Source organism: Trachemys scripta, chromosome 6 (genome assembly GCF_013100865.1).
Source record: "Trachemys scripta elegans isolate TJP31775 chromosome 6, CAS_Tse_1.0, whole genome shotgun sequence".
NCBI classification, from domain to species: Eukaryota; Metazoa; Chordata; order Testudines; family Emydidae; genus Trachemys; species Trachemys scripta.
The window spans coordinates 71,165,736-71,193,284 of NC_048303.1; the positions used below are offsets into that span (position 1 = coordinate 71,165,736).

At 40.5% G+C, this 27,549-nt stretch overlaps 1 protein-coding gene across 4 annotated transcripts; it reads left to right on the plus strand.

Annotated features, from left to right (window-relative positions):
• Positions 1-886: 886 nt before the first annotated feature.
• TNFAIP8 (TNF alpha induced protein 8) lies at positions 887-27,549 on the plus strand. Of its 4 annotated transcripts, none has more exons than XM_034774555.1 (2): positions 887-1,003; positions 26,551-27,549. In XM_034774555.1, exons 1-2 carry the CDS (start codon positions 973-975, stop codon positions 27,114-27,116), a joined length of 597 nt encoding a protein of 198 aa, XP_034630446.1. In that variant the 5' UTR covers positions 887-972; the 3' UTR covers positions 27,117-27,549. The 4 variants fall into 4 exon arrangements, with proteins under 4 accessions (XP_034630446.1, XP_034630448.1, XP_034630449.1 ...); XM_034774557.1 differs by lacking the exon at positions 887-1,003 and adding an exon at positions 4,663-4,736; XM_034774558.1 differs by lacking the exon at positions 887-1,003 and adding an exon at positions 24,126-24,191.

Sequence of the window (27,549 nt, forward strand, 5' to 3'; positions counted from 1 at the left end):
ACATTATTACATTCTATTGCTATGCTGCAGAAAATTTTGTGAGTGGGCCTTTAAAAGTTATATGTGGATATACAGTATATGGGGGGCATGTAGTACGAAGAATAATGGAAATAATAATAGGAAACAAACTCCCCCATGAAAAATCACAGCTGAATTGCTTCTTTGAGGATCTATAGTACCACATTTTCAACATGGAGGAGGGAAAATAGTAAAATAATCTGTTCTGAAACTTTAGCTTAAACAAACAAGTAAACAGGGCTGGCTCCAGCATTTCTGCCGCCCCAAGCGGCGATCGGCGGCGGCAGTTCCGAATTGCTGCAGGTACCGCCCCTCTCCCTTGGCCACCCCAAGCACCCGCTTGTTAAGCTGGTTCCTGGAGCCGGCCCTGCAAGTAAAGCTGCCATTTTTCCTCCTTGAAGTACTTTTAAATCTTACCATCTTCCAGTGTTAACCAGTCCAATTTCAGGTATCTCAGGTAGTGGTGAAAAGTGCAATTTAGGTTTAAAAAAATATTTTCATTTGGAGCTTGTAGCAAGTTGCCTGAGGCCTCTTCTGCTTGTCAATCACTGTCATAAAGTGTTCAAGTTACCACTCAGTGCTGCTTTTGACTTAATGATTTTCACCTCACTTCTGCTCTCTCATACACATTCCGCATGCTGTAACAAGTAAAACTCCACCCTTTCTGAAGACTGAAAGACATGAGGGGTGGGGTGGGGATGGATGGAGTAAAATGCATAAACTACAACTAACTGCTGGGAAATGAGTTTCTGCAAGGTGCTGCTTTCCAGACAGTTGCTTGTGTGCAGTTCAGAAAGGGGCGGAATCCTTTCCACATAGCTGAGTGCTGATTTGTTGAATTCACAGAATTTTTCCCCTCATAATCCCACCCACCCTTTTTTTGAGAAGTTGACTTGCTGCTTCTCAAAGAGCACGTCAGCTGTAATCTGGCCTCCAGTGAGTTACACTGACACCATGAGCTCAGAAGCTGATGAATCCAAGGAAGGTATGATTTTAACTTTTTCAGAGGCCTTCATTTAAAAATATAGTGCAGTTAGTGCCTTCTTCAAGTCTGCTTTTGGCAGCCACAGCAGAACATGAATAAGCGTTTTGCTCATTTTAGCATTGAACCATTCATAAGGGAGGGGAAAAATACTTTGGCAGAATCATCTGAAGACTGCTTTTTAGATTTTACTGGAATCAAAACAACCACAGTCTTGATTCCAAAGATGTCTGCTTATTTGTGCAAGGGTGATCTAAGAGTACACAAAGTACTGGTAAATGAAAGAAACAATATATAGTGTAAGGCTTTTGAAATTGGAAATGCTATATATTTGTTATAAAAGAGGAAGCTGTGTAGGGGAGAAGTGAAAGATCATTAATTTGGGAATGAGCTTGCTGCTGGTGCAGCTGCTGACTTCCTTTCCAGTATAAGTGCATACTTTTTTGGTGTGTGTGGGTGTGTGTGTGTGTGTGGGGGGGGGGGGTGTTAAACTGAGAGGAGTGTGCCTGGAACTAACGTTGCCAAAGCAAAGGGTTTCATTTACTCCTTGTAGCATGAACGTGTGGAAGAGCTGGAAACATTTCAACAAAAACACAATTATTCTCCCATGTTGATTTTTAGGGGGGTTTGTTTTGTGCAAGTTGCAGAGGAGGGTGGTGGAGAGGGGGAGTAATTTCCTGAAACTCGGTATGTATACAAAAGAGCATTTGTACAGAAGGAAGAAAAAGTCAAGACTGGGATAAAAAACTGGCTTTCTCTGAAAAGAATTTGATTTCATGATCTTCATAAGTAGTCTCTGTGGAGACTCCAAACTGAAAGAGTGAAACAGTTTGACTCTCACAAACCAGGTTAGTAACAAGGAAACCCAAGTGTTTCCCATTTGGTAACAAAACCATCAGAAAGCTCTTCAGAATATTTCAGAAGGCTCCCTCCCCATCCCACCTTTCTCTATCCCACGCCACCACTTGAATGTTAAAATTACTGTAGGCCTAGACTTATTCTTTACATGATGTGAAAGAAAAGGATAGTTAGCTGATCTTCAGAAAAATAGGACTGGATCGAATGAAATTTAATGATACAGATGACAACATAATCTATGTATTTAATGACTATGCATGATCTTTGGCATTCTTGTAGTACTCAGAAATTACACATACGCTCTCCCTCCCTTTCTCCCCAAATGAACAAATACCTTAAAAAGCACACACTTTTTTTGCCAATACAATATTCAAGAAATTATTATAGAATTGAAATACTTTCCTGTAGCAACTGTTGTGGGGGGAAGAAAAAAAAGGGAATGTACATTCCTATGGCAACATGCACATTCCACCCCATTTGTACAGTAGGAGAGCAAGTAGCATGCACGCCATGGCATGAAATGTTCTCTGGTTTACACACAGGAAACGTCAGACAGTTTGTAAAGTGCACTTTATTTCAAAAGTAAATTCATTTTTTTAAGGCAAAGCTCTTATATCCTTCTATCTGATTTAGATTCTTAAAATTCTCTGGGAAGATGACTTTGGTTTTTATACAGATTGTTTAATTTCTCTTGACATAATGTGAGGTGCCAAGGTCTTCATGGTGACAAAGATAAGGGGTTGGTTTCTGAAGAGATTACTTTGAATCAGTTGCTTTAATAAAACACTGGATTTTGTTTTGCTTTGAACTGAATAAGTGTTCAATGGAAAACTGAAGCAGTGTAGGAAGAGCAGGTGTGAGTATCAGTATGCAGAGATTATTTTTTTTTAATGTATCGATCACTGAAAACTCCACAAATAAATTAGTTTTATATTGCTGATAGTATTGTACAGAAATGATTTGTGCTGCATGAGATTTTTGTGTGTGTAATGTCTTGTGTCTTGAGATGAGAATACAGTCACACTGCCTTTAGTTGTCATGACCTACAAATAAGGGTAAGGGAGAAAATGACTAGATAAAGCCTAGATTCAGTCAACAAAATTATAAATTGAGTGAGTCTGCAGCTATGTTAGACTGCCATATCTGATCCAATTTAACATTGCCAGGTAGCTCCTTGGCCCCAGGCACCATACTGAAGGCATGTCTATGCTGTAGTGCAAGGTGTGACTGTGGCATGTGTAGACTTATCCAAGCTAGCCCTTATCTAGGTAGTTTGAATAATAATAGTAGTGAAGCTGCTGCAGCACAGGCTGCACAACCCCACCCAGGACCCTGGATATGTACAGGAGGGGCTAGCCCATGCTGCTCCAGCTTCACTGCTGCTGTTGAAGCTAGCTAGATCAAAGCTGCAGTCAACAGTCACACTTCTGATTGCAGTGTAGACTTATCGTAACACTGAAAACATAATCAAAACTCCAAAGATGCATAATCATAGAACTGGAAGGCAAGACTAAGTATTATTTAGACCATCCCTTACTGGTGTTTGTCTAACCTGTTCTTAAAAATCTACGACTGAGATTCCACAGTCTCCCTAGGGAATTTATTCCCGTGCTTAATTACCCTGACAGTTAGTAAGTTTTTGCTCATGTCCAACCTAAATCTCCCTTGCTGCAATTTAAGCCCATTGCTTCTTATCCTATCCTCAGAGGTTAGAGAACAAATTTTCACCCTCCTCCTTGTAACAACCTTTTATGTGCTTGAAAACTGTCATGTCCCATCCCAGTCTTCTTTCTTTTCCAAACTAAACAAACCTTTTTTTTAATCTTCCTTCATAAATCATGTTTTCTAGACATTTTAGTCATTTTTGTTGCCCTTCTCTGGATTTTCTCCAATTTGTCCACATCTTTCTTGAAATGTGGCGCCCAGAACTGGACGTATTACTCCACTTGAGGCCTAATCTGGGGTGGTCAAACTTACTGGCCCCCCGAGCCGCATACAACAATCTTCAGAAGTTTGAGAGCCTGAGCCCTGCAGCTGGGGTTTGGGGCTTCAGCCCCACTCCTGCTGAAGTCCCGAGACCCTCCTCCCCACTTGACAGAAGCTCATACCCCACCACTTCACTGCAAGGTAGAGGTCCTGAGCTCTACCCCTTCCCCCCCTCCCCCCAGTCTGGTAGACAGAGAATGGGGGACATACGGGGCATGCGAACCACAGTTTGACCACCATCAATGCGGAGTAGAGTGGAAGAATTACTTCTCATGTCTTGCTTACAACACTCCTCCTAATACATTCCCAAATGTTTGCTTTTTTTGCAACTATGTTACACTGTTGACTCATATTTAGCTTGTGATCTACTATAACCCCCAGATCCCTTTCTGTAGTACTCTTTCTTAGGCAGTCATTTCCCAGTTTGTATGGGTGCAACTGATTGTTCCTTCCTAAGTGGAGTTCTTTGCATTTGTCTTTATTGAATTTCATCCTATTTATTTCAGACCATTTCTCCAGTTTGTCCAGATCATTTTGAATTTTAATCCTTATCCTCCAAAGCACTTGCAACTCCTCCCAGCCTGGTATCGTCCACAAACTTTATAAGTGTACTCTCTATGCCATTATCTAAAATCATTGATGATGATATTGAACAGAACAGGACCCCACTTGATATGTCCTTCCAGCTTGACTGTGAATCACTGTTGATTACTCTCTGGGAATGGTTTTCAACCAGTTATGCACCCACCTAAAAGAAGTTCCATCTAAGTCAGTGGTTCTCAACCAGAGGTACGCCTACCCTGGGGGTACGCAGAGATCTTCCAGGGGATACATCAACTCATCTCGATATTTGCCTAGTTTTACAACATGCTATGTAAAATGCACTAGCTAAGTAAGTATAAACTAAAATTTCATACAGACGATGACTTGTTTATACTGCTCTATATACTATACGCTGAAATGTAAGTACAGTATTTCTATTCCAATTGATTTATTTTATAATTGTATGGTAAAAATGAGAAAGTAAGCAATTTTTCAGTAATAGTGTGCTATGACACTTTTGTATTTTTAATGTCTAATTTTGTAAGCAAGCACTTTTTAAGTGAGGTGTAACTTGGGGTACACAAGACAAATCAGACTCCTGAAAGGGGTACAGCAGTCTAGAAAGGTTGAGAGCCACTGATCTAGGTTGTATTTCCCTAGTTTGTTTGTAACAAGGTCATGAGAGACCGTATTAAAGCCTTACTAAAGTCAAGATATACCACATCTACTACTTCCCCCTATCCATAAGCCTTGTTACCCGTAAAAAATAAAAAAGCTATTACGTTGGTTTGACATGACTTGTTCTTGAGAAAACCATGCTGTTTCTTATCACCTTATCTTCTAGGTGTTTACAAATTAATTGCTTAATTAATTGCTTAATAATGTATTTATGTATCAGTGTATTTATGTCAGAATTCAAGCATTTGGATTCTGTTGGATAGCTGACCAAGAAAATTCCTGTTTTATTAAAAACAGTGAAAATGCTTTCTCTGTAAGCTTGACAAATTCAAACTGGAAATAAGATGCAGTTTTTTAACAGTCTGGTAAATTAATCATTAATTCTAGGTAGCAAAAATTAATCTAACAAATACGTTATTGTCTTTGGGCATGAGTTTGATCTAATTTGTGCCCATGTCAATCAGGAGTAAGAGAGAGACTCCCTCCTTCTTGTATATTGTACTAGTTCTAGAGTAAATTGAGGATTTGGGTTATGCAGTAACTCTTGTGTGGCTTTGCAGCTTCTGTCCTTGATCACTGTTTACTACATGGTCCAGAGGAGAATTATTAAAGGGAAACAGTGAACTTTCTGTTCAATTATGTCAAAACATGCTGTGGTGTTAATGTTGCTAAGTAACAGTTCAACAAATACCTGTATATTGATCTTTAAGCCAAGGTGTCATTACTTTCTGGTCTATACTAACATTGGCCTTGGCTACACTGGCGCTGTACAGCGCTGCAACTTGCTGCGCTCAGGGGTGTGAAAACGCCCCTTCCCCCCCTCCCCCAAGCGCAGTGAGTGCAGCGCTGTAAAGCGCCAGTGTAATCAGCGCCTGCAGCGCTGCACGCTCGCAGTGCTGCAAGCTATTCCCCTCGGAGAGGTGGAGTACTTGCAGCACTGCGAGAGAGCTCTCGCAGCGCTGGCGGCGCGACTACACTTGAATTCTCAAGTGTACCCAAGGCCATTGTTTCATACATTTTTCCATTAGTGTATTTACCTTTTTAGAGGCAAACTCTGATATTAAAAAAACCCACAAACCTCTATATATAGATACTTTTGTACAGGCCAAAACGTACAGCATGGTAAAATTAAGAGAAAAAAATCCTGTAATGTACTACTACTTCTGGTCTACTCATGTCCTATTTTAGGCACACAGAGCAACAACAACAAAAAAAGCTGTAAGTGCTATAAAAATTGCACTGGTTTAGGTTCTGACTTCATTGCTTGCAGTGACCTGAGGCTAAATGCTTTTAGTGCAGTAAAATTAAAAAGGAGATAACACAGTATAAATTATTTTTGCATCTCTCTCTCCTAGGATAAAATATTAATATGTGTAAAACTTTAGAATACTGTAGCTGAGACATTCATTCTACAGGTTTTCTGTTGTATATTTACCAAATACATAATCTTGTTTTCTAATAGAACTTTCAACTCCAAACATAACATGAGAGAAACTCTGCTGCCCCTAAAGTACAATGGAATGATATTTGCTATGAAAGATTTTGAAATGCACCACATCATCCGCTGTTTAGTAGAATGCACAAGTAGCATCATTTAAAACCAGAGTATCTACTGTATCTTTATTACAAGTCAGTTCTAAGTTCTGCAGTTCATCGGCTTGAAATCTGTGCATTCCTGAAAAACATTGAGAGCTTTGAGTAGCCATGCTAGCGTTTTTTAAATGTAAATGAGATTATGGAGGAATGAACTCACATGTTTTATTCCTTTTAGGACTCAGGACATGCAAAATTAGCTGCTCGATGTAGAGGTTGTGAGGCCCCATAGTACTCCCTATTTGAGAGGTAAATACTCACCCCCTCTAGTGATTATGGATCATATTTTGACATTTTGCAACTACCTTTTTCCTAGTCAGGCAGATGAGCTCTTGTGAATAGTCAGGGAGTCCCCCAGCATCCCAATACTGGAGTGGAATGTTCTCTATTTGACCAATGTTATCAACTGGGAAAGCATTTTTAAGGAGCTGCTATTGGGCTCTTGAAGTTTGTTCAATCCCAAACATCCAACACTAAGGACAATCTAGGGTGTATCTACAGAAGTTTCTTCCTGTTGCTACCTCCCATACTGGCCTTTGTGATGGAACCCTTTACTGCTGGACTCTTCATCAAAGTGAGGAAGGACATTCATAGTATACAAGTGATGGAGGTAGAAGTTTCCTTATTATTTGAGCTATTAGGTATAGAGCTGAATGAAGGACAATAATTCTGTTTCCCAGCAACTTTTAAGGTTTCAAAATTTGTTTTCATTCTTCATTTGAGTGAAAACAAAACCCTTCTAACATTTTAGCAAAAATGGAATTGTGCCAAAATATCCATTTTTTTGGAATGATATGAGAGTATTTCAAGGCGATTGTGGATGCTGGTGTAGGTAACATGGTGATTAGGGCACAGGGCTGAGGAGTCAGAAGACCCTGGTTCCAGGCCTGGTCTACACGGGGGGAGGGAATCGATCTAAGTTACACAACTTTTGCTACGTGAATAACGTAGCTAAAGTCGACGTACTTAGATCTACTTACCGCGGTGTCTTCACTGCTGTAAGTCGACGGCTGATGTTCTCCCGTCGACTCTGTTTAAGCTCCTCGTTCTGGTGGAGTACCAGAGTCGACAGGAGAGCACTGTTTTTTTCACACCCCTGAGTGAAGGTTTCAGTGCTGTAAGTGGCAGTGTAGACAAGGCCTCGGACTCCTTGACTAAAGACTGGGTGTTGCACAGATAACTCTCCCTACTTCAGACTGCAGAGGAGAAGGAGGATGACATGGTGTGAGTTTTATTACTTGGATATCACTTGCGTCATGCCATATGTTTATATGGTTTTTACACAAACAGATAGCTGCAGTCCTGCCCTGAAGATGCTACAGTCCAAGCTACATAGGACACACTGAAGGCAAGAGGTGGGGCACTAGTTCAAGAAACGGAAGGTTGTGGAAAGGGAGCTAGAAGATAGGAAAGAAGTGGGTATGAAGGAGATGGGAATGGTCATTAATAAGGGCCTTTTGTAGGCCAATAAAAGAGGCCCAAGGGAAACATGATAGTAGTTGTAAAAGAGTGTGAAGGGAGGAAAGAGTACAGTAATGTGGAAGGTGCTCTGGGGAAGTTGGAGGAAATAAGATGAGAGATCTAGACAAGGCAAAATTATTACTGTCTTGAAGATGAGTTGAAGGAGCATAAATTTGATGTGGTAAAATGCCCGAAATCAGTGAAGGGATTTGAGCAGAATGATGTGACTAGAGAACATGGCATGATTCAGGTGGTAGTACTAATTTAACTCCCATAGGCCTTTTTCATCTCCTTGAGATGATATTTTCTCCTGAGAATCAAGGCTAGAAAACCACACGAGGCTGAGAATTCACTTTCCCAAGTAGTTCTGTATCTCAGTCCAGAGCAACAAGGAAAGAATGACTGTTTTTATTTATATTTTTCCTTATCTTGTCTTTTGCCCTGGGAAAACTTTTTCCATTAACACACTGGATGTCACAGAGCTAGTATATCTGATTTTCCAGGAGTTAGCTATTCTGGAAAGCAAAGGATAATGCTGTGTTGAATCAGAGATCTTAGCCATATACCATTCCTGTAAAATACTATTGAGCCATTTTCATCTACAGAGCTCTTTGCAAGCGCTAGTCTTCATGCCACCCCTTATTTAGTTAGGTAAGATCCTTGTACATTTGAAGTAAATGAAGCAGAGGTCAAATTAATTGTCTGAGGTCACAGAGAGAGCATTGCAAAGACAGGTGACTGTAGCCTTTGGTTTCACTAGGTTGACAGAATGATTAGAACTCTAATCAGCAACTAAGTTACAATTATTGGCGTAGATTTACCACTGCATCAATTCAACTTTACATTAGTATAATTTCAGACTTGAATCAATTTACATTGTTGTAAATGTGGATTAACAAAAGGTGAATCAAGCTCAATGACTGTAACTTGCACTAACTGATTCTCTTTTGAATAAAAGTGAAGAATCTTTTATGCCCAGTTTTCAAACTCCAAACAAGAATTAGTGTTCACCCATATGTACTTGAAAATGCCGAGGTGTATGTGTAAGGCATCTTACCATACATCTTTCAGTCTCATGCATCCTTTCTGCCTATACCATTCCATAGTCCTGTAATTTGTTGTGATTCTGAAATCATGTTTTGGGATTGACAATCAGGAGATATACCTATATGTATCTCATAGAACTGGAAGGGACCTTGAAAGGTCATAGAGTCCGGTCCCCTGCCTTCACTAGCAGGACCAAGTACTGTCCCTGACTCTTCTTTTTTTTTTTTGCGCGCCCCAGATCCCTAAATGGCCATCTCAAGGATTGAACTCACAACCCTGGGTTTAGTAGGCCAATGCTCAAACCACTGAGTCAAGCAAACTCTCTATCCTCCTGCCACATCATCGTGTTGACACTTTTTACCTTTAGCCTGTATTATTTTTCACACTTTTAGTATATACATATTGTTTTAAATAAAAATGCTTTTTAAACAACAGAAGAGGAACATTTGTATAATAAAAGTAGCTTTTTATCTTTGAATGCAAAGGATGTGCTTGCGGACACCTGTATTTGTATTCACAAATGGGCATTTTTGTGTCTATGGGCTCATTTGTGCACTCAAATGTGTGGTTTGGTGGGCACCAAAGGGAGGCATTCATGGCTTTTTATGAGTTAATCCATTCTGCCCTGTTTTATGCACTACCCTACACCACTGAAGTCTGTGGGGAGCGCAGAATCCAAATCAGGACAGAAGATGACATATTGAGACCATGTTTCACAATCTGCTCCTCAGGGTCTGACTTCAATGCATGTGGCAAAACAACTTATAATTGAGGTTGAAACCTTTTGGGCTCAGTCCTCCCCCAAAAAGCAGTGACAGAACTCTGTAATTAATTATGAGCAGGATCCAACCCTTAACTCACTGCACTGTACCTAGGGTGACCAGATGTCCCGATTTTATCGGGACTGTCCCGATATTTGCTTGTTTGTCCCGCGTCCCGACTGATCTTCGCTCCAGCTCACAGGCAGAGCCCGGAGGGGCTCTCGCCCCCATGCCCTGACTCTGCCCCCTTCTTCCCCCATTGGATCTGTCACCAAATCCCGGCCCTGACCCCGCCCCCAGCCCCACCCCCTCACTGCCCCATTGGATCCCTCCCCAAATCCCCGCCCTGGTCCCGCCTCTTCCCCAACCACGCGGCATTCCTCCTCTCTCCCAGGCTTGCACACAGGCCATGGCCGGGACCGGGAGCACAGCGCGGAGGCTGCTCCAGCCCTGCAGCCCCCGGGGCAGCGCGGAGCCAGCAGGGGGTGGAGACATGCGTGGGAAGGACAAGCTCCTGCCGGGAGGGGCCAGGTGGGTCCCTGAGATCCCTGCGGCCGGAGAGGGGCTGCCCGGGGTTGCGGGGGCAAGTGTCCCAGGCGGGGTGGAGCGGAGCAGCCTCTGCTGCGGGGCCGAAGCGACAGAGCCCGGGAGCGGCTGGGCCGGGAGCTACAGGAGGGCCCGGAGCGTGGCTCGGCTGCTCAGCTCGGAGCCCAGGCTGGGCCCGGAGCGAGGGGATGGGGGAGCTGGGGGTGTATTGGGGGTTGGAGCCGAGAGTTGGGTGGAGACGGGGCTGTGCCACTGCCGCGTGGGGGTGGGGCGCTCAAGCTTTTTTTTTTGCTCTTCCCCCACCCCGCGTCCCGATATTTCATCTTTGTCCTCTGGTCACCCTAACTGTACCCAGGTATTGCACCACATGTGAAACTATACATTGCAAACTGCTTGGATGTTGGTCCATGCATAGCAACATGAGCTATGATGACACTACAGTATTTGATTTATGTGAAGCTTTCCGTTTAGGACAACACTTTATATCAGTGGCTTAGTTTTTCTTTATTCTTCTTACTACTATTTTGTTTTATTTACGGGATTGCTCACTGTGCCTTATGCCCTTTTTCAAACCCTCAAAGATGGTGTTGGCTCTCAGCCTGCTCAAAATCTAAGCAGATAAAAGCAATGGCCTCATAAAATGCATGACTATTGTGTGAAGCCTGGATGGAGCAAAGTATGTAGAAGGTAAGACTGGGGAGCTAACAATCAGATAAGGTTATGATGCAAAGGTCTGTGCAAGTCTTTTAATCAGAGTGTCAATACTGTTTTGTCACATTCACTTATGTACTGTAGTGATGTTTGTCATTGTTTCTTTTCCACTGCTATAACCCCAACCTTTAAATCAATATAGTAATAAATAATTTTAAAAAGTCATATTCCAAGTTTAATCTCAAGTTTAATTTTTACATTCTTTGAAAAAGAAGGTGATTACTGTAGTGAATGGCATGTCATGGATTATGGAAGTAAATAGATATAAAGTTTCATCCATTAAATGTAAGTTTATAGTTGTGTTGTAATATGAGAAAATTAAGTTGTTTTTGTATATGGCTCTTTATTAAGTGGCTTTCTTTCTTCTCTTAGCCTACATCAGTCACAGAGGGAGAAATGTGAAGTTTAAACTGTTATGAAATAGGTTATATTTAAGTCTAGATTCTTTTTCCAAGACACATTGTTCATTTGTTCATCTTTGCTGTTTTATGGATGACTGAACTGAGACTAATCGTTTCACAAAGCCAGTCATCTACAAAACTATAGTAGCAGTTGTTGCCATGTATGGCTGTATATGAAATTTCAGTGTTTGATATGACTGTTTTCCATTTGTAAAAATAGAAGGAAAGTTTTAACATCAACTCAAGTGACATGTGTCAGAGTTGTATTTTAATCAAATCTTTTAATGTGGAAGATTTAGATCTATTTCTCTTTTACTTATGCAAATTGTTGGGCTTTTTTAAAGAGGGGACAGCTTTGGGGTTTCTATAACTTTCTGTGATGGAAACATTTTAACACTGTCTGTTGGATGGACTGTGTGATGATAAATGATGCATATGTGACTGCTAACAAGATGCCCGAGGTCCCAGTAGAATAAACATGAATTGTTGATTGGCAAACCGCTCTTAGGATCACAATCAATTAGACACAATATGATTTTGTATATTTGAGTAGTATCTCTTCTGCTAGACACTATTTTACGTAGGATAGCTCTCTGCCAGGTTTGTTTGGTTTTTTTTGGGGGGGGGGTTAATTTATATGGTTTGATTAGTCTACGGGGATATTTCTAGAAAGTGTAGAACCCCTGGTACAGTAAAGGAACTCAAAATTTGTCTTGAATGTAGGTTTAAACTAAAATTGTGTTACAACAAACAAGCAATATTATGATCAGTCGCAAGACATAATTTATTGCACTTGTGGCGTTTAGGCATTGATCAATCTGCTGTAATTTTGTTTACCACTTAATGAAATGTTATAGAGAAAGAGGATGGTAATACCTCATGGTAAGGTAAGGCAAACTATTAATGCATAGGCACTGCAAAAATGTCATTTCACTAATTTAAGTTTTAGATCAATAGGTTTTTTTTGTTTGTTTGGTTGGTTTTGGTCAGGGGAGGACTTATCCTTCTCCAGTGTTCAAGTGTTTTCTTCCAAGTCACCTTTTCACATCATAACCCCCAGGATCACAAGGTGCCGCAACCATCCTTGATTAAAGGCTGTATGGGACTCACTTCATAGTTCATCAATACTGCTAAATGCTTGCCATGTGTATTACTATGGAACAATGCAAAGCACAAGGGCTAGACATTTGACCTATGCAGTGCTCACCATCCATACCAGCCTATGTAATGAGAGTTAATCTCTCAGGCATCTGCACAAAGTACTTAACCATAGGGCAGGTCCAAATTTTAAATAGTAAACACATTTGCTAAGCTTACAATTTAAATAGGATATTTTAGTGCTATTACTAGTCAATAAAGATTATGTAATAATATTGCTTTTTGACTGTAACATAAGATATTCAACCACAATATCTAATTTCACAGAAGCATGAATCTGAAAATATTAAGAGCCTAATTTTCCTTTTACCTAAGTTTCTAACTTTTGTTAGATCTCTCATTTATGCTAGTGTAAATTAGGAGTAGCAAAATCAAACCCTAAGGAAGTAAAATATAGTGTTAAAAAAACAGAGGAAATCACTAGTTTGACAGTCTTAACAGCCATTAGGACTGAGAAAATTCAACTTTCATTTTAACCTACTCAGAATCAAACACTTAAAACAGCGTTGTTTAAAAAATTACAATATTTAAAATGTTTTGGTCAATTAAACAGCTGTTTTGACCATTGGCTTTGAATCAAAGGGCTACGGAATAAGACAAGCCAAAGGAAAAGGTGAGCAGCAATGCAGAGGGTGAGTGAGATGGGAGAGGTGGACTGTACAGTAGGGTATGTTTTTGTATTGACAGATGGGAGTCAGGGAATTGAGGAGAGGAAATGAGCAAGGCATGGTTACTATAGCTTGAGTGCTTTACGAAATAGGTATGGGGTTTTTTGAAGGAGGAGGAGAATGAAGGAAGTGAGATTGGTACACTAATAGAGAAACAAACTCTTGCAATTGTACAGTGTGACATGGAGGAAGTCACAGAATCAAGAAGGCAACTGAGGGAAAATAAAATTAGACATTTTCAAATTTGCCTTAAAATCAAACGTTCTGGTTAATTTAACAGCTGTTTTCTAGTCTCACCATCTTGTTGTCATTTGTTAACTCCTCTTTCCCGCTTTCCTTACATCCAGTTATTTGTCAGATCCTGCTGCAACTATCTCCACATCATTTCCAAAATATCTCCCTTCTCCTTTCTGATTTCCAATTTACTAGTCCATTCTTGTAATAGATCATTGCAGCTACCTTCTCTCTGTTGTGCCTCATGTCATCTTTGTCCCCACTATCTCCAGTCAGTTCAAATTTCAGCTGTCAGTTGATTTATATTCTTGCCACATGGGGCTTGTATCTGATAGCCTTTGGCCTTTCCCTTGCCTCCAACTTATTTTCTGTATCAAGTGCAAGTTTCTCCTTCGCACTGCATGTTTGCATCTCTGTCCAAGACTCCTGAACTCTCTTGCTCCTTATGCTCTGCCCAACCTTGTCTCTTGTCACCGCCTTTGACTCCTGTCCCCATACCTAGTTCCCTTTTGTGCATGAAAGTCCATACGCCATGACTACCTTCCTATTAATATATAACAAGACCTCTCCTCCTTCAATATTCTTTAAATAATTCTGTTCGATCAAGCATTCTAGCTGTAATGGCCAAACTCCACTTGGAGTATGTTCTATCTTGTCCTGTCCTGTTTGCTTGTTTCTTATGCCCTTCGGTGACAGTGGTGACCTATTATAGTTTGGTATGCATTTATGAGGCTGCATAAATGATTACAGTATCTGGATTGCATTCTGTTTGTTCTACAGAAATGACTGATACACATTTTTATCTTACCAAACATCTTTGTAGTGTCAGTGTGGACTGTGGCATACGTGTGTGCTCCTGGCAAACACAGATCTGCACATGCAGATATAGGTGCAGAGAAGCACCTGTCATTTGCCTACTTAGACCAATCCAACAGCTGAAATATATTGGATCTATATTTAATGTCACAGCACCTGTTGCTGCATTCCAAGAAAGGAGACAAATAAGGAGTAAAATGCCAGACTATGTTCGTCACCCTATTCTGTGTGACTGGATCAGCCTTCTTTGTTTTTCAAGTACACAGTATATTTTAGAATGTGGCTCTATAATAGCAACCCTATGTGTATAAAAAAAGTATTACATCTGAATCGTTTTCTTCTTGTCAAGGCAGTGTAAATAAAAACACCCATGGCTTCTAGTGGGAAGAGTGGGCAAGCCTTTAAAAAAGCTTTGTGAATCTCCTAACTAGCTACGGTATATATCATGTGATACAGGGGGTGGCTGTGGAAAGCTCAGGCGTGTAAAACCAGAATAACTTGTTGGTGCAGATTGCTCTCATTGGGCAGCAAAACCCTATACACACATTCTTGTTTGGAATAGCATCATTCACCACCCCGTCCACTCCTCCCCACCACACATACTCATCTTGGGGCTTTCTGTTTGCCTGGCAACTGACTCTTCCCACCTTTTATAGTCAGAGATCATTTGTGTCCAGCTAGCTTAGCCAAGCCAAGGCATTTTCTGTTGCAACAACCATATATTGCATATGACTTTGTGAACCCATTGGCAAAGAGATAACACTTTCCTTTCTAGCGTCCTACAAAAAAGAGGATATAGGGCAGAGGTTCTCAGGACAAATTTTTTGGTGGCCTCAGAGTGTGGTCACTCTCACACTTTTTCCCATAACAAATAAATATGCACATATATACACATCCAAATAATTGTAATTTATTTATTGCTAGCTAGAAGGTTTGTTGTTAAAAGTGGTATTAACAAATATCAGTTTTCACAGCATACTTAGCCCCAGCAAACCGATGGGCAAATTAAGCCCTGGTTAGGGGTTTGGAGGAGACAGTCAGGGGCCAGAGTCTGAAGCCCCGTAGCCAGAGCCTATTGACCCACCACCCCAGGGCTGAAGCGCAAACCCTGAGTCCCACCGCTCCTGGGAAGGTGGGGAACTCACCAGGTGGCTGCTCCAGCATTGTGTCCCAGCTGTCTCCAGAGTGGGCAGGGCCCAACCCCTGTTTGCAGCCCTAACAGCCAACACCAAGGCGGTGCATCCAGGAGCAACAGGGAGGAGGAGGGGTTGCTGCTTTGCCCTCCCCCCCCCCCCCCCCAGTCACAGCCCAGGAGGCTGTGGCCGTAAGAAAAGCCCATGGTGGCCGCATTTGAGAAACACTAGGATATGTTATCCATATTATGGTTCTGGAGACTTTTTGTTTCTATTCCTCCACAACTCTCTGTTCTGAAGGGACTCTGCCAGACTTACTTTCTTTTGTTCCCCCGCCTGCAGCTGACACAGCTGACTGCATGGCCTTATCCAGTCTTCTTCGGCTATCCCTCAATGCGAGGATGATGTCTGCCAAGGGGGTTCATTGGTGGGTTTTTAAGTGGCTGAAGAGCCCAATTCGTGCCCTGCAGATTTTCCCACAGAAGTGACAGGTGTAATCTTGGAGGAGATGTAGTTGTTGGCTGGACTGTTGTGCCCTTTCTTTCCTCTTTTGTCGCTTCTATCTCATGAGCACATCTGCTCTCCTCAAAGTGAGTTGTACCTTGGTGTATGGTGTGGCGCCACTGTGTTCTGTTCCACGCCGAGTCCTTCCGGTTTGTTGGGTTGATGCCTCCCTTTTTAAAGTGTTCTTTCAGTATGTCTTTGAAGTGCTTCCGCAGCCCTCCGCAAGCCCTTCTTCCTTGACTTAACTGAGAAAAGAGTACTTGCTTCAGGAGGCGAGTGTCAGGCATATGTACAGAGTGGCCAGCCCAGCTGAGTTGGTGTTTCATGACCTGCGCTTCTATACTGCTGAAGTTGGCTGCAGAGAGAGGGCTGATGTTAGTGCGTCGGTCTTCCCAGCTGATCCTGAGAATCCTCCTGATGCAGCACTGTTGGAACCACTCCAACCAGGAATTAGCTAGCAGCCTTTATGCTCCAAGAGTGGGATAACCCACTTCTATACGCTGCAAACTATGTCCATGCAACACCTCTTGTTTACTATTTATCCTAGGCTTCAGGGCGTGAGATTAGTTGCTTGTTCCAGGTCTTTCAGTGTAAATATTAAAATGATTATAAATTGCTTGACTAATCAGCATTTTTATAGCACTAGATGGGGAAAAGTTGTAGCAAGAATCTTTTAAGACTTGCCTAAGGTACAGAACGATAAACTCCCAGGTCAGGGGCCAGAAACATGCACATTTCATGCATTTAAAAAACTTGGTTTAAACATTTTTTCTAACTAAAACTGACATTCACATAGAAATCTGAATATTTTCCTAGGAAAAAAGTGCTAAATAAAACACTTGCTCTTCATAAAGGTGTGAGTGGCAAGGTGCATAGGAGAGAAATGAGTGGAAATGAACATTTTTCTATAGAGATGGGTATGATCTACAACCCTTTATTTTTAGGGGCTTGGGGCCAAAGTGCATGCTTGAAGAGTTGAGTTACAGAGGGCCTAGAAAGTGAAGTGTAACTCAGAATGGATTAAACCTTTGGGAAGGGAAGAGGTGTTAACTGCCAGTACTCTCCCTCAGGGTTGATGATGGGGAGCAGGGAAGCTCTAGATTACAGCAGGAGTTTGAGGCTTTTGATTCAGTGTATCCGTGGTGTCATAACTTTTCCAGCCAACACTGCCCATTTTTTTGATTGTGCAAATACTGTAAGACAACCTCTCCAGTGCAGCTGAAGTTGTGGAAGATTTGCACAGCTGCAACCACTTCTCCCAGTAGACTTTCCATCTCTGGGGGGTCTCATAAGGGTATGTACCAGCTCCTCAATTAATCTGGTCCATTGGGAGTGAGAACTGTGTCCTCTTTGGGACAGAAATGAAGATTCGAGGATTGTGACTTGATCTGTGTGTCACTCTTAAGCTTATAATATCTGTGGAATCAGTTCGAAGCGATGGAAACAGCTACAAGCATGGTGAAGAGTTATTTTTGTTTATAATATCACTAAATTCAGTCATCACTGGAATGTGTGATCTGTTACCATCCAGTTTTTGAATTCTCAGCCATTTTCAGATTTATGAATCACACCAGTGTGACAGCGTGGGCTTTCAGCTACTGATGTTGATGTAACATACATAGACTTCTATAAAGCATTTGACTTAATACCACACGACGTCTTGATTAAGAAACTAGAACAATACAAAATCAGCGAGGTACATGTTAAATGGGTTAAAAACTGGCTAATTTAGTCTCAAAATGTAATTGTAAATGGGTAATCATCATTGAATGGTTGTTTTTCTAGTGGGGTCCCGCTGGGATCAGTTCTTGGCCCTATAGTACTTAATACATTTTCAGTGACCATAGAAGAAAATATAAAATCATTACTGATGAGACTTGCAGATGACACAAATATTGCGAGAGTGGTAAATAACAAAGAGGACATGTCAGATACTGAGTGGTGCGGATCACTTTGTAAACTGAGCTCAATCAAAATATGCCTTTCAATAGGGCAAAATGTAAATTTATACATGTAGGAATAAAGAGGTAGGCTATCTTTACAGGATTGAGGACAGTATTCTGAAAAGCAGTGACTTAGGGTCACGGTGGATAATCAACTGAACATGAGCGCCCAGTTACTCCTGGGGGAATAATGCGCCACTGCACCTGCACAGAATTCATGTTTCCCACATATTTCTTTGCTTCTCCACAGAAAAATGACTTTCTGACAGGGAAGCAAAGGGAAGCTGCAAGAGCAGTCATGCACCACTTCCTAGCTGCGCAGGTACATCATTTCAGGCATCTAGCAGAGAGGTAAATCACCACAGGGCTGGGGACACCCCAGCCAGTGGTTCCTACCCTCAGCTGGGATCAACTGCTAGTCCCAGCTGGGCTGGAGGTAGGAGAGGATGGGATTTCCTCTTCCCCTGTAAGGAGTGGTTGGAGCTGTGTCAGACCTACCCCCAGAAACCTCTCCCAGCTGCAGGAAGTTCAGCATCCTCCCCTGCTTCATGCCCCCATCACTCCTCAGGGGAGGGGGAGCTGCTCCCCCATCTGCCCCAACCCCCATGCATCTAGACCTCCCAGACACCCAGAACCCCCTAGCTCTCCATACCCAAACCTCACCCCATTGAACCTCAATCCCTGGTCTGGAGCCCTCTGCACCAGATCCCCTGCCTCCAAACCCTGCACCCAAACCACCCTCCATGAGCTCCCTGCACACCCTAATGAGCCCCGCCCCCTGCACTACCCTGAGCCCCCACATCCAGACCCCTACACCACTGACCCCCAACTATCTGCACACCTGGCGCAGAGGGGCGGGGCCCCAGGGTGTTTCTGGGGCAGACCCAGGCCTTGTGCTGTGTCAAGGTCGGGTGCAGCCTCACTACTGAGTCTGTGTCCCGGGGGTGGGGAGGCTGCAGAGTGATCTCTCACCTTCGTGCAGCCAGTGGCCTGTGCTCCCCATTGCCATGCTGGAGCCTTTGCATTTATTTATTGTCAAATAAAACTTGCAGAATTTTAAAATATTGTGCACAGAGTTTTGAAATTTTTGGCGCAGAATTTTTAGGCGCAGAATGCCCTCAGGAATATCCCAGTGCAACACTGTGGCTAAAAGGACTAGTGTGATCCTTGGATGTATAAATAGGGGAATATTCAGTAGAAGTAGGGAGATTAGTATTATCTCTGAATGTGGCACTGGTGCGACTATTACTAGAATACTATGACCAGTTCTGGTGTCCACAAATCAAGAAGGATGTTGACAAATTGGAGAGACTTAAAATAAGAGCCACAAGAGTGATTAAAGAATTGGAAAAACTCCTTTGGTAACTCAGTCCATTACATGGAATAAGTATGGTTCTACAATCATAGAATCATAGAACTGGAAGGAGCCTCGAGAGGTCATCTAGTCCAGTCCCCTGCACTCATGGCAGGACTAAGTATTATCTAGACCATTCCTGACAGGTGTTTGTCCAACCTGCTCTTAAAAAATCCCCAATGATGGAGATTCCACAACCTCCCTAGGCAATTTATTCCAGTGCTTAACCACTCTGACAGTTAGGAAGTATTTTGTAATGTCCACCCTAAACCCCCCTTGCTGCAATTTAAGCCCATTGCTTCTTGTCCTATCCTCAGAGGTTAAGAACAACATTTTTTTCTCCCTCCTCCTTGTAACAACCTTTTATGTACTTGAAAACTGTTATCAGTCTTCTCTTCTCCAGACTAAACAAACCCAATTTTTTCAAACTTCCCTCAGAAGTCATGTTGTCTAGACCTTTAATCATTTTTGTTGCTCTTCTTTGGACTTTCTCCAATTTGTCCACATCTTTCCTGAAATGTGGCGCCCAGAATTGAACACAATACTCCAGTTGAGGCTCCAATTGAGCGCGGAGTCAAATGGAAGAATTACTTCTCCTGTCTTGCTTACAATACTCCTGCTAATACATCCCAGAATGATGTTTGCTTCTTTTGCAACAGCATTACACTGTTGACTCATATTTAGTTTGTGATCCACGGTGACCCCCAGATCCCTTTCCGCAGTACTCCTTCCTAGGCAGTCATTTCACATTTTGTATGTTCCTTCCTAAGTGGAGTACTTTGCATTTGTCCTTATTGAATTTCATTCTATTTACTTCAGACCATTTCTCCAGTTTGTCCAGATCATTTTGAATTTTAATCCCATCTTCCAAAGCACTTGCAACCCCTCCCAGCTTGGTATCGTCCGCAAATTTTATAAGTGTACTCTGTATGCCATTATCTAAATCATTGATGAAGCTATTGAATAGAACCGGACCCAGAACCGATCCCTGCAGGATCCCACTCGTTCTGCCCTTCCAGCATGACTGTGAACCACTGATAACTACTCTCTGGGAATGATTTTCCAACCAGTTATGCACTCACCTTATATTAGCTTCCTCTAGGTTGAATTTCCCTAGTTTGTTTATGAGAAGGTCATGGCGAGACAGTATCAAAAGCCTTCCAAAATCAAGATCTACCACTTCCCCCCCATCCTTAAGGCTTGAAAGCTATTAGGTCTAAGAAAGCTATTAGGTTGGTTTGACACGATTTATTCTTGACAAATCCATGCTGACTGTTATTTATCACCTTATTATCTTCTAGGTGTTTGCAAATTGATTGCTTAATTATTTGTTCCATTATCTTTCCAGGTACAGAAGTTAAGCTGACTGGCCTGTAATTCCCCGGGTTGTCCTTAATTCCCTTTTTATAGATGGGCACTATATTTGCCCTTTTCCAGTCTTCTGGAATAACTTAGCTATCATTATATTTACTTAGCTATCATTATATTTAGCAAGTTTTTCTTAATATGTAACCTCAGTCTCCCTTGTTGCAGAGTAAGCCCATTGCTCCTTGTCCTACTTTCAGTGGATATGGAGATTTGATCACCATTCTTTTTATAACAGCCCTTTCCCTATTTGAAGACTGTTAGTAAGTTTCCCCCTCAGTTCTTGTCTCAACACTAAATGTGCTTAGTTTTTAACCTTTCCTCATAGGTTAAATTTTGTAAATCTTTTATCATTTCTGTTACTCTTCTCTGGACTCTCTCCAATTTGTCCACGTGTTTCCTAAAATGTGGCACCCAGAATTGGACACAGTTCTCCAATTGAGGCCTCCCCACTGCCAAGTAGAGTGGAACAGTTTCCTCATATGTCTTACACATAGTACTGTTTTTAATACACTCCAGAGTAATATTAGCCTTTTTTGCAGCTGCATCACATTATTGGCTCGTATTCAGTTTGTGATCCACTATAACACCTAGATCCTTTTAGCAATACTACTGGCCAACCAGTTAGGCTCCATTTTGTATTTGTGCGTTTGATTTTTCCTTCCTAAGTGTAACAACTTGCACTTGTCTTTACTGAATTTCATCTTGTTGATTTTTAGACCAATTCTCCAATTTGTTAAGGTCCTTTAGAATTATAATCTTGTTCTCCGAAGTTCTTGCAATGCCTCCCAGGTTGGTGTCATCCGCAAAGTTTATAAGCATACTCTTCACTCCATTATCAAAGCCATAAATGGAAATATTGAATAGTACTTGACCCAGAACCTGCAGGACCCTACTAGATATGCCCTCCCTGTTTGATAGTGACCCATTGATAACTACTCTGAGTACAATCTTTCTAACAGTTTACCCACCTTCTAGTAATTCCACCCAGACTGCATTTCGCTGGTTTTCTCAGAGATTGTCATGTTTGGACTGTGTCAGAATCTTTACTAAAATCAAGATGTATTATGTCGACTGCTCCTCCCCATCCACTAGACCAGTAATCCTGTGGGGTTTTTTAACCCTTACAGGAGATCAGATTAGATAGTCACGCTGGTGCCTTCTCATGTTAAAATGTATTCTAAGTATAGATCATATTTTCAGAGTGATTACCTTGTGGATCTGCCTCATTTCCTATAGCCATCACGTAACTTCCTTGTGCCTACCATAATAATTGCCTATATGGAGACATTTGATATTTGGAAGGCATTTAATGAAGGTTGTTGCTTTGTCATTTTTTAAATAAGTGAGATGCTCTTTTTTGCTCTTCATTTGATATTCCCTTCATATCTATTGTATTCCTTTCTCTCTCCTTGCTATTACTTCTGTTCTTTAGTTTTCTTCTCCCCTGGACTGACTGTCCAAGCTATCTGGTCCTCTCCTCCCTCTATTCCACTGGATATTCTGTTTAGCAGTTTCAGTCCCTTTTCTCTCCACTCCTACTGTTGTTTGGCAGTTCCAGTCCCATTGCTGGCTCTGTTCCATGTGGCTGACTCCTGTTTCCTCTCCTCCGTAGTATCAGTTCTTTGTTAAAGCAGCTAGAGTGGCTTCTTGTTTTCAGCTACTTTTGAACACCCGTAGTAGCACCTAAAAACAAGGAGCACTAGTGCCAGCCAGCTTGCTGCAGAACACTGGCATGTGTTCTGAGGACCACAGTCTGGGAACTGCTGCAGTACATTAAGGAATGTTTTGAGCTTTATTTTTTTTAAAGAACTAAATTTAATATACTTTCACCCAAGATATGATCTGTAGTATTTATTGCACATTAGAATCTAAGCATCAAGTCTTTCATTAAAAAGATAATGTCCAAAGGCTTAGAAAATGTGACACTAATTAGGAAGAAGCTATACATTATGATGGCAGAGTTCAAAACATCAGGTTGCCTCTCTTATAGTTTTATCTTTATGATCAGTGCACAGTAAAATGTGTGGCAGAGACAGGGTTCTGGGAATACACTTTTGCCTGCTGCAGATTTTATCCACTCATCTGTCAAAAGCTGCTCCTGCAGTGTTGTCAACTTCTGCAATTTTATCACAAGTTTAATGATATTTGGTGGTTTTTATTTTGCTGGAATCGTGATAAGATGATGACCTCAGTATTTTTTTTTTTTTTAATTTCTAGCGCTTATTGTTGCTTGAAAACATAAACCTTAAAGGCTCAAAACCCAGCAGATAATTAAGAAAATAATAAATAAAGTATTGGTTTTAAGTTTCATGAATTCAAGCCACTTGTGATATTTGAACACTTGGCACTAACAGTACTGCTCCTCCCACTTGTTTTCAAGTAGATGCCCCTCAGGTGTAAGACAGTGCCCCTCACTCTAGGAGTCTGTTTTACTAAGAATGTAAGATCCTAATCTTGTGCAAAGATTGTAACATGATTCAAACCCACAGCAATACTACGGCAAATGCACTTGTCCATGCAGGAAGACAGGCAGGAAATCAGTTGCCACATTTCTCGAAATGTTCTTTCAGCATGCAATGTTCAGCCAGCAATTACTCTTTTTTTGTTGTTGTTAATCTTTTATACTTTGCAGGCTAGAATGGAAAACCTATTTGCTTTTGGAATCTGGCTTTTTGAAAAGTTTCATGAATGGTCTTGAGTTGCTAATGGACATATACTGTATTCCCTCTACAAATATATTTACTACAATTAAAAAAAAATCCATGTTATTATCTTATTGGATTTCTAATGATTGAATGTTTTGGAAGCCATCTTTTGCTAACGGATTGAAGGTCAAATAAGTTTTACAGCTAAGGGCAAAAGGTAATTAAACCACTGTATTAGAATATGTATTAACTAGAGATGTGGCTAAAAAAGTTAAACTTCAGATTTCAAACCTTCCCCAGAAAGTGCAGAGGTTGAGATCTGGAGGTTTGCTTCATACGCATCGCTAATGCAAACCTATAGGAAAAATATTTAATAACTTCTCTGTTAATATAGTACAGGCCTAGTTTGGGTAATCAAAAATCTGAGTTTAGTTTGGGCCTGTTTAGTTTAAACATGTTTTGTTCAAATAAGTTCATTTTTAATTTTGAATGAATAGCTCAAAAATAGGAGATCAGGAAATAAGCACTTAGCTACAGGAGATAGGGGTCCCTTCCAAAGAACCAAGTATGCCCTTTCTAAGTTACTTTATCTTTGTTCTTTCTATATTTTTGTTCATTGTCCCAGATGTCAGTTACCAATAACGGCTATTAATGTTACATTGCTTGCTCAGCAATGCAATTTCCTTTAAGCTTTCCTTTCAAGGAAGTGAAACTACTTCACTGTAATTTTTGCACTTTGAGTTGCCAAAGTGAAATGGAGCAATTCAGGCTGAAAAGAAAAAGGTAGTTCAGAAGAAAATGCTTTTATGAGGTTGTCTCAGAGAGAGGATGAAAAAACTTTAAATCTGTATCAGATTCAGATGCTATTTGAGGGGAGTATATTAGGCTACTGTGATAAAGTATTGATGTTAAATTTAATTAACAAGCTACCAGTCCAGTCTTTGCCTCATACACATTGTGACTATACCTGAAACGTGACTTTGGCATCACCATCTCAGTAAAAGCTGTAATTCTACTTGTTGATGAACAGTAAGTAAAATTTTAACTTTCTCAAGGGAAATTTTGTCTTTACTTCGAAGACTGATTCCTTTCAGTACTTAAACTCAGTTTTATTTAAGTACTTTGTAAATAAATTGCATTTTAATTCTTCAATTCTTTTTCTGGTATTGATAACAGAAGAGAGAAACCAAGAAATAAATGTTCATAATATAGTCCAACTGGGTTTTAGAATAACTTTTTTTTTTTAAGATACAGAGTTTGTATTTTCCAGCCAGAACTTGTGGAATGATGACAAATTAAAGAAATGAAAGTTGACTTGTGCTCTAACAGCACAAATGTAGATGTATAGAAAGTAGTACAAGCGACATAGCCCCAGCATTTTAATAACATATAGGGCAACCATTCAGAATCTGACATTCATATGCAGGTGAAAGAGAACTCTTTATTTGCTAACACCACCGTAATCATATGTTTAAGGCTGGGTCTTTTTGTTTTGTTTTTATTTTTTAAGAAAAAGTCAAATGTTCAATTATGACTTTGTTTTAGAAAAGCTCCCTGTGTGGGGTTTTGGAGTGTCAAAACCATTAATGGCTGGGTTTGTAAGGATAGGAAATGGTTAGAGACTGATTTGAGGAGGGGTGCTTGTTAGTAGCAAGTTCTTTAAGTTATATTGAGGTATTATTTGTGATGTAGTTTTAAGGCAAGGGTGGCTATAGCATCTGGATAAATGCCCTTTTTGGCATTTGTATAAATCCAAAGAGGAAAATAATGAAATAAATTTTTGTTTTTGCTTTTTCATTCCCGAAGAGTTGGAAAGGTACTTTGTAACCCATCATAGTGCTCCTGTCAAAGCAGAAGAAATCTGTATAAATTTGTGGAACATCAGAAATCATTGAGATTTGTGGCCTTAACAAATAAAGCCAGGGAAGGACAATATTCCTGGTTTGGTGAGAAGATGATCAAGGAGCATTTAGGAAACTTAGGGGGTGTGGTTTTAATTATTTTTGTTATAGTAAAGTGGCAATCATAATTCAAAGGAAGCTCATCTTTACTAGATAAAAATAGATCTCTACTATCCTAAGCACTGGTTAGTGGCTTTTCATACTTGATGATTTTTAAAATATGTTGATTGTTTTTATTTAAATAGTAACACAGATTTATTATTAAATTTTAAAAATACAAAAACTGTTCAAGTATTTTTCACTTTTCTGATTGGCTAGTTATGATCCTTAGCTGTTTCTCAGACCCATATGGTTTAGAAAAGGCGGTTTGTCTTGTGAGCTTGATTACTGCTCCCAAAATAGCTAACAATGAGTTCTTTGGTACTTCAGTATCCTCATCTGGTAAGAACTAGCTCTTTAAAAAGATATACTCAAATGATCTAAGATTTTTAATTAATTAACTGTGCAGAATGTGGTTACTTTTTCATTAAGTGGGCTGGAAGCTTTCCAAATCCTAGAATGGGATTCTGTTGTGAGTTTTTCAAAGATGCCGTGAAGGATGAAATATAGTTTTATAGCTTAACAAATGCCCCTTTGAACAAATACCCTTTATATGTGCTGGCAACTGAGTATCTGAACATATATACACATGGCTAGTAGGAAACTTTCTCTTCCAAATGCAGAACTTTGCCCACGGGCATCTGCAGAATATGCTTTCATCTTATTTAAAAAAAAAAAAAAAATCCAGTCCTGTGTTTGCAAAGAAAACATTCCATATGTGAAATGAATGTAAACAGATGAAGGGTTTCCTTTCAGACAGCCTAAAACTACTGGGGGGTGCAGCCAGAAGCCAATTCGTGTCCCAGCAAAATCTGTATTGTTGTGTTCACACGTGTTCATTCGCTTTATCTAGGCCTTTATGTTCATCCATTTTGGTTGAGTTTCACTTAGTTTTTTGTGTTCATTCAAACCCAAAACAAACTCAGTGAATGCAAACCTACACAAATCATACCAAGAGCCACAGGAAGTCTGTGAACCAAAACTGCAGTTTTCACACATTGATGATTAATTCCATTACTTTTGAAGGAATATGGTATGCCAACTGTAAAATAAATGGATATGGGCAGAAAAATGTTGTTTAACATGCTGTCAGTAATGTGCCTGTAATGATCTAGTGATTGTACTGTTTTTTTTTTTTCCAGTGGCCACGGATATCTTCAACTCCAAAAACTTGGCCATTCAGGCCCAGAAGAAGATCCTTGGCAAAATGGTATCCAAATCAATAGCAACTACCTTGATAGATGACACCAGCAGTGATGTTTTAGATGAGCTCTACAGGGTGACAAGGGAATACACTCAAAACAAGAAAGAAGCAGAAAAAATCATTAAAAATCTCATCAAAACAGTCATCAAATTGGCAATTCTCTACAGGAATAACCAGTTTAATCAGGAAGAAATAGCACTGATGGAGAAGTTTAAGAAGAAGGTTCATCAGCTGGCTAAAACCGTGGTCAGTTTCCATCAGGTGGATTATACCTTTGACAGGATTTTTTTGTCCAAATTGTTGAATGATTGTAGAGAGATACTTCATCAAATCATCCAACGCCACCTAACTGCAAAATCACATGGACGTGTCAACAACGTGTTTGATCATTTCTCTGATTGTGAATTTTTGGCTGCCTTATACAATCCCTTCGGACCTTATAAGCCCCACTTGCAGAAACTCTGTGATGGTGTCAACAAAATGCTAGATGAGGGAAACATATAAGTACTCGCATTACGGTTGACTGCTCGTGTGTAATTTGTAGAAGGAACACTGCTGATTTATGAAGGAATAAGGGACCATACAAAGGTAGTTTTTTTAATATAACAGATGCTTCAGAAAAATCTTTACCAAACTGAGTATTATGAGCCATCTATTGCTATTCCCAGTCAACCTGGAACAAAGACTTCGAACAATACTGCTTTAGTGTGCTTTGCCTAAGGAAACGGCTAGATAAAGGTTGTGAAACAGAGCAGCTCAAGTAGAGGAAGACTCTTGTGAAGTATATAATAAAATGAAATTATATGTAGTCAAACAATCCAACTATGTAATCTTACATTTAGAGTAATATTTATAAATCATCAAAAGGCTATTTTTTTGTATCAGACTAGCATGGTGATGGTACATTCTGTAATTTCTTTAACTCACATGTTAAAAA

Coding starts and splice junctions, on each gene's coding strand:
- TNFAIP8 (XM_034774555.1), top strand. CDS start 973: ATGAGCTCAGAAGCTGATGAATCCAAGGAAG. Junction 1,004..26,550: donor AGCTGATGAATCCAAGGAAG/GTATGATTTTAA, acceptor TTTTTTTTCCAG/TGGCCACGGATATCTTCAAC.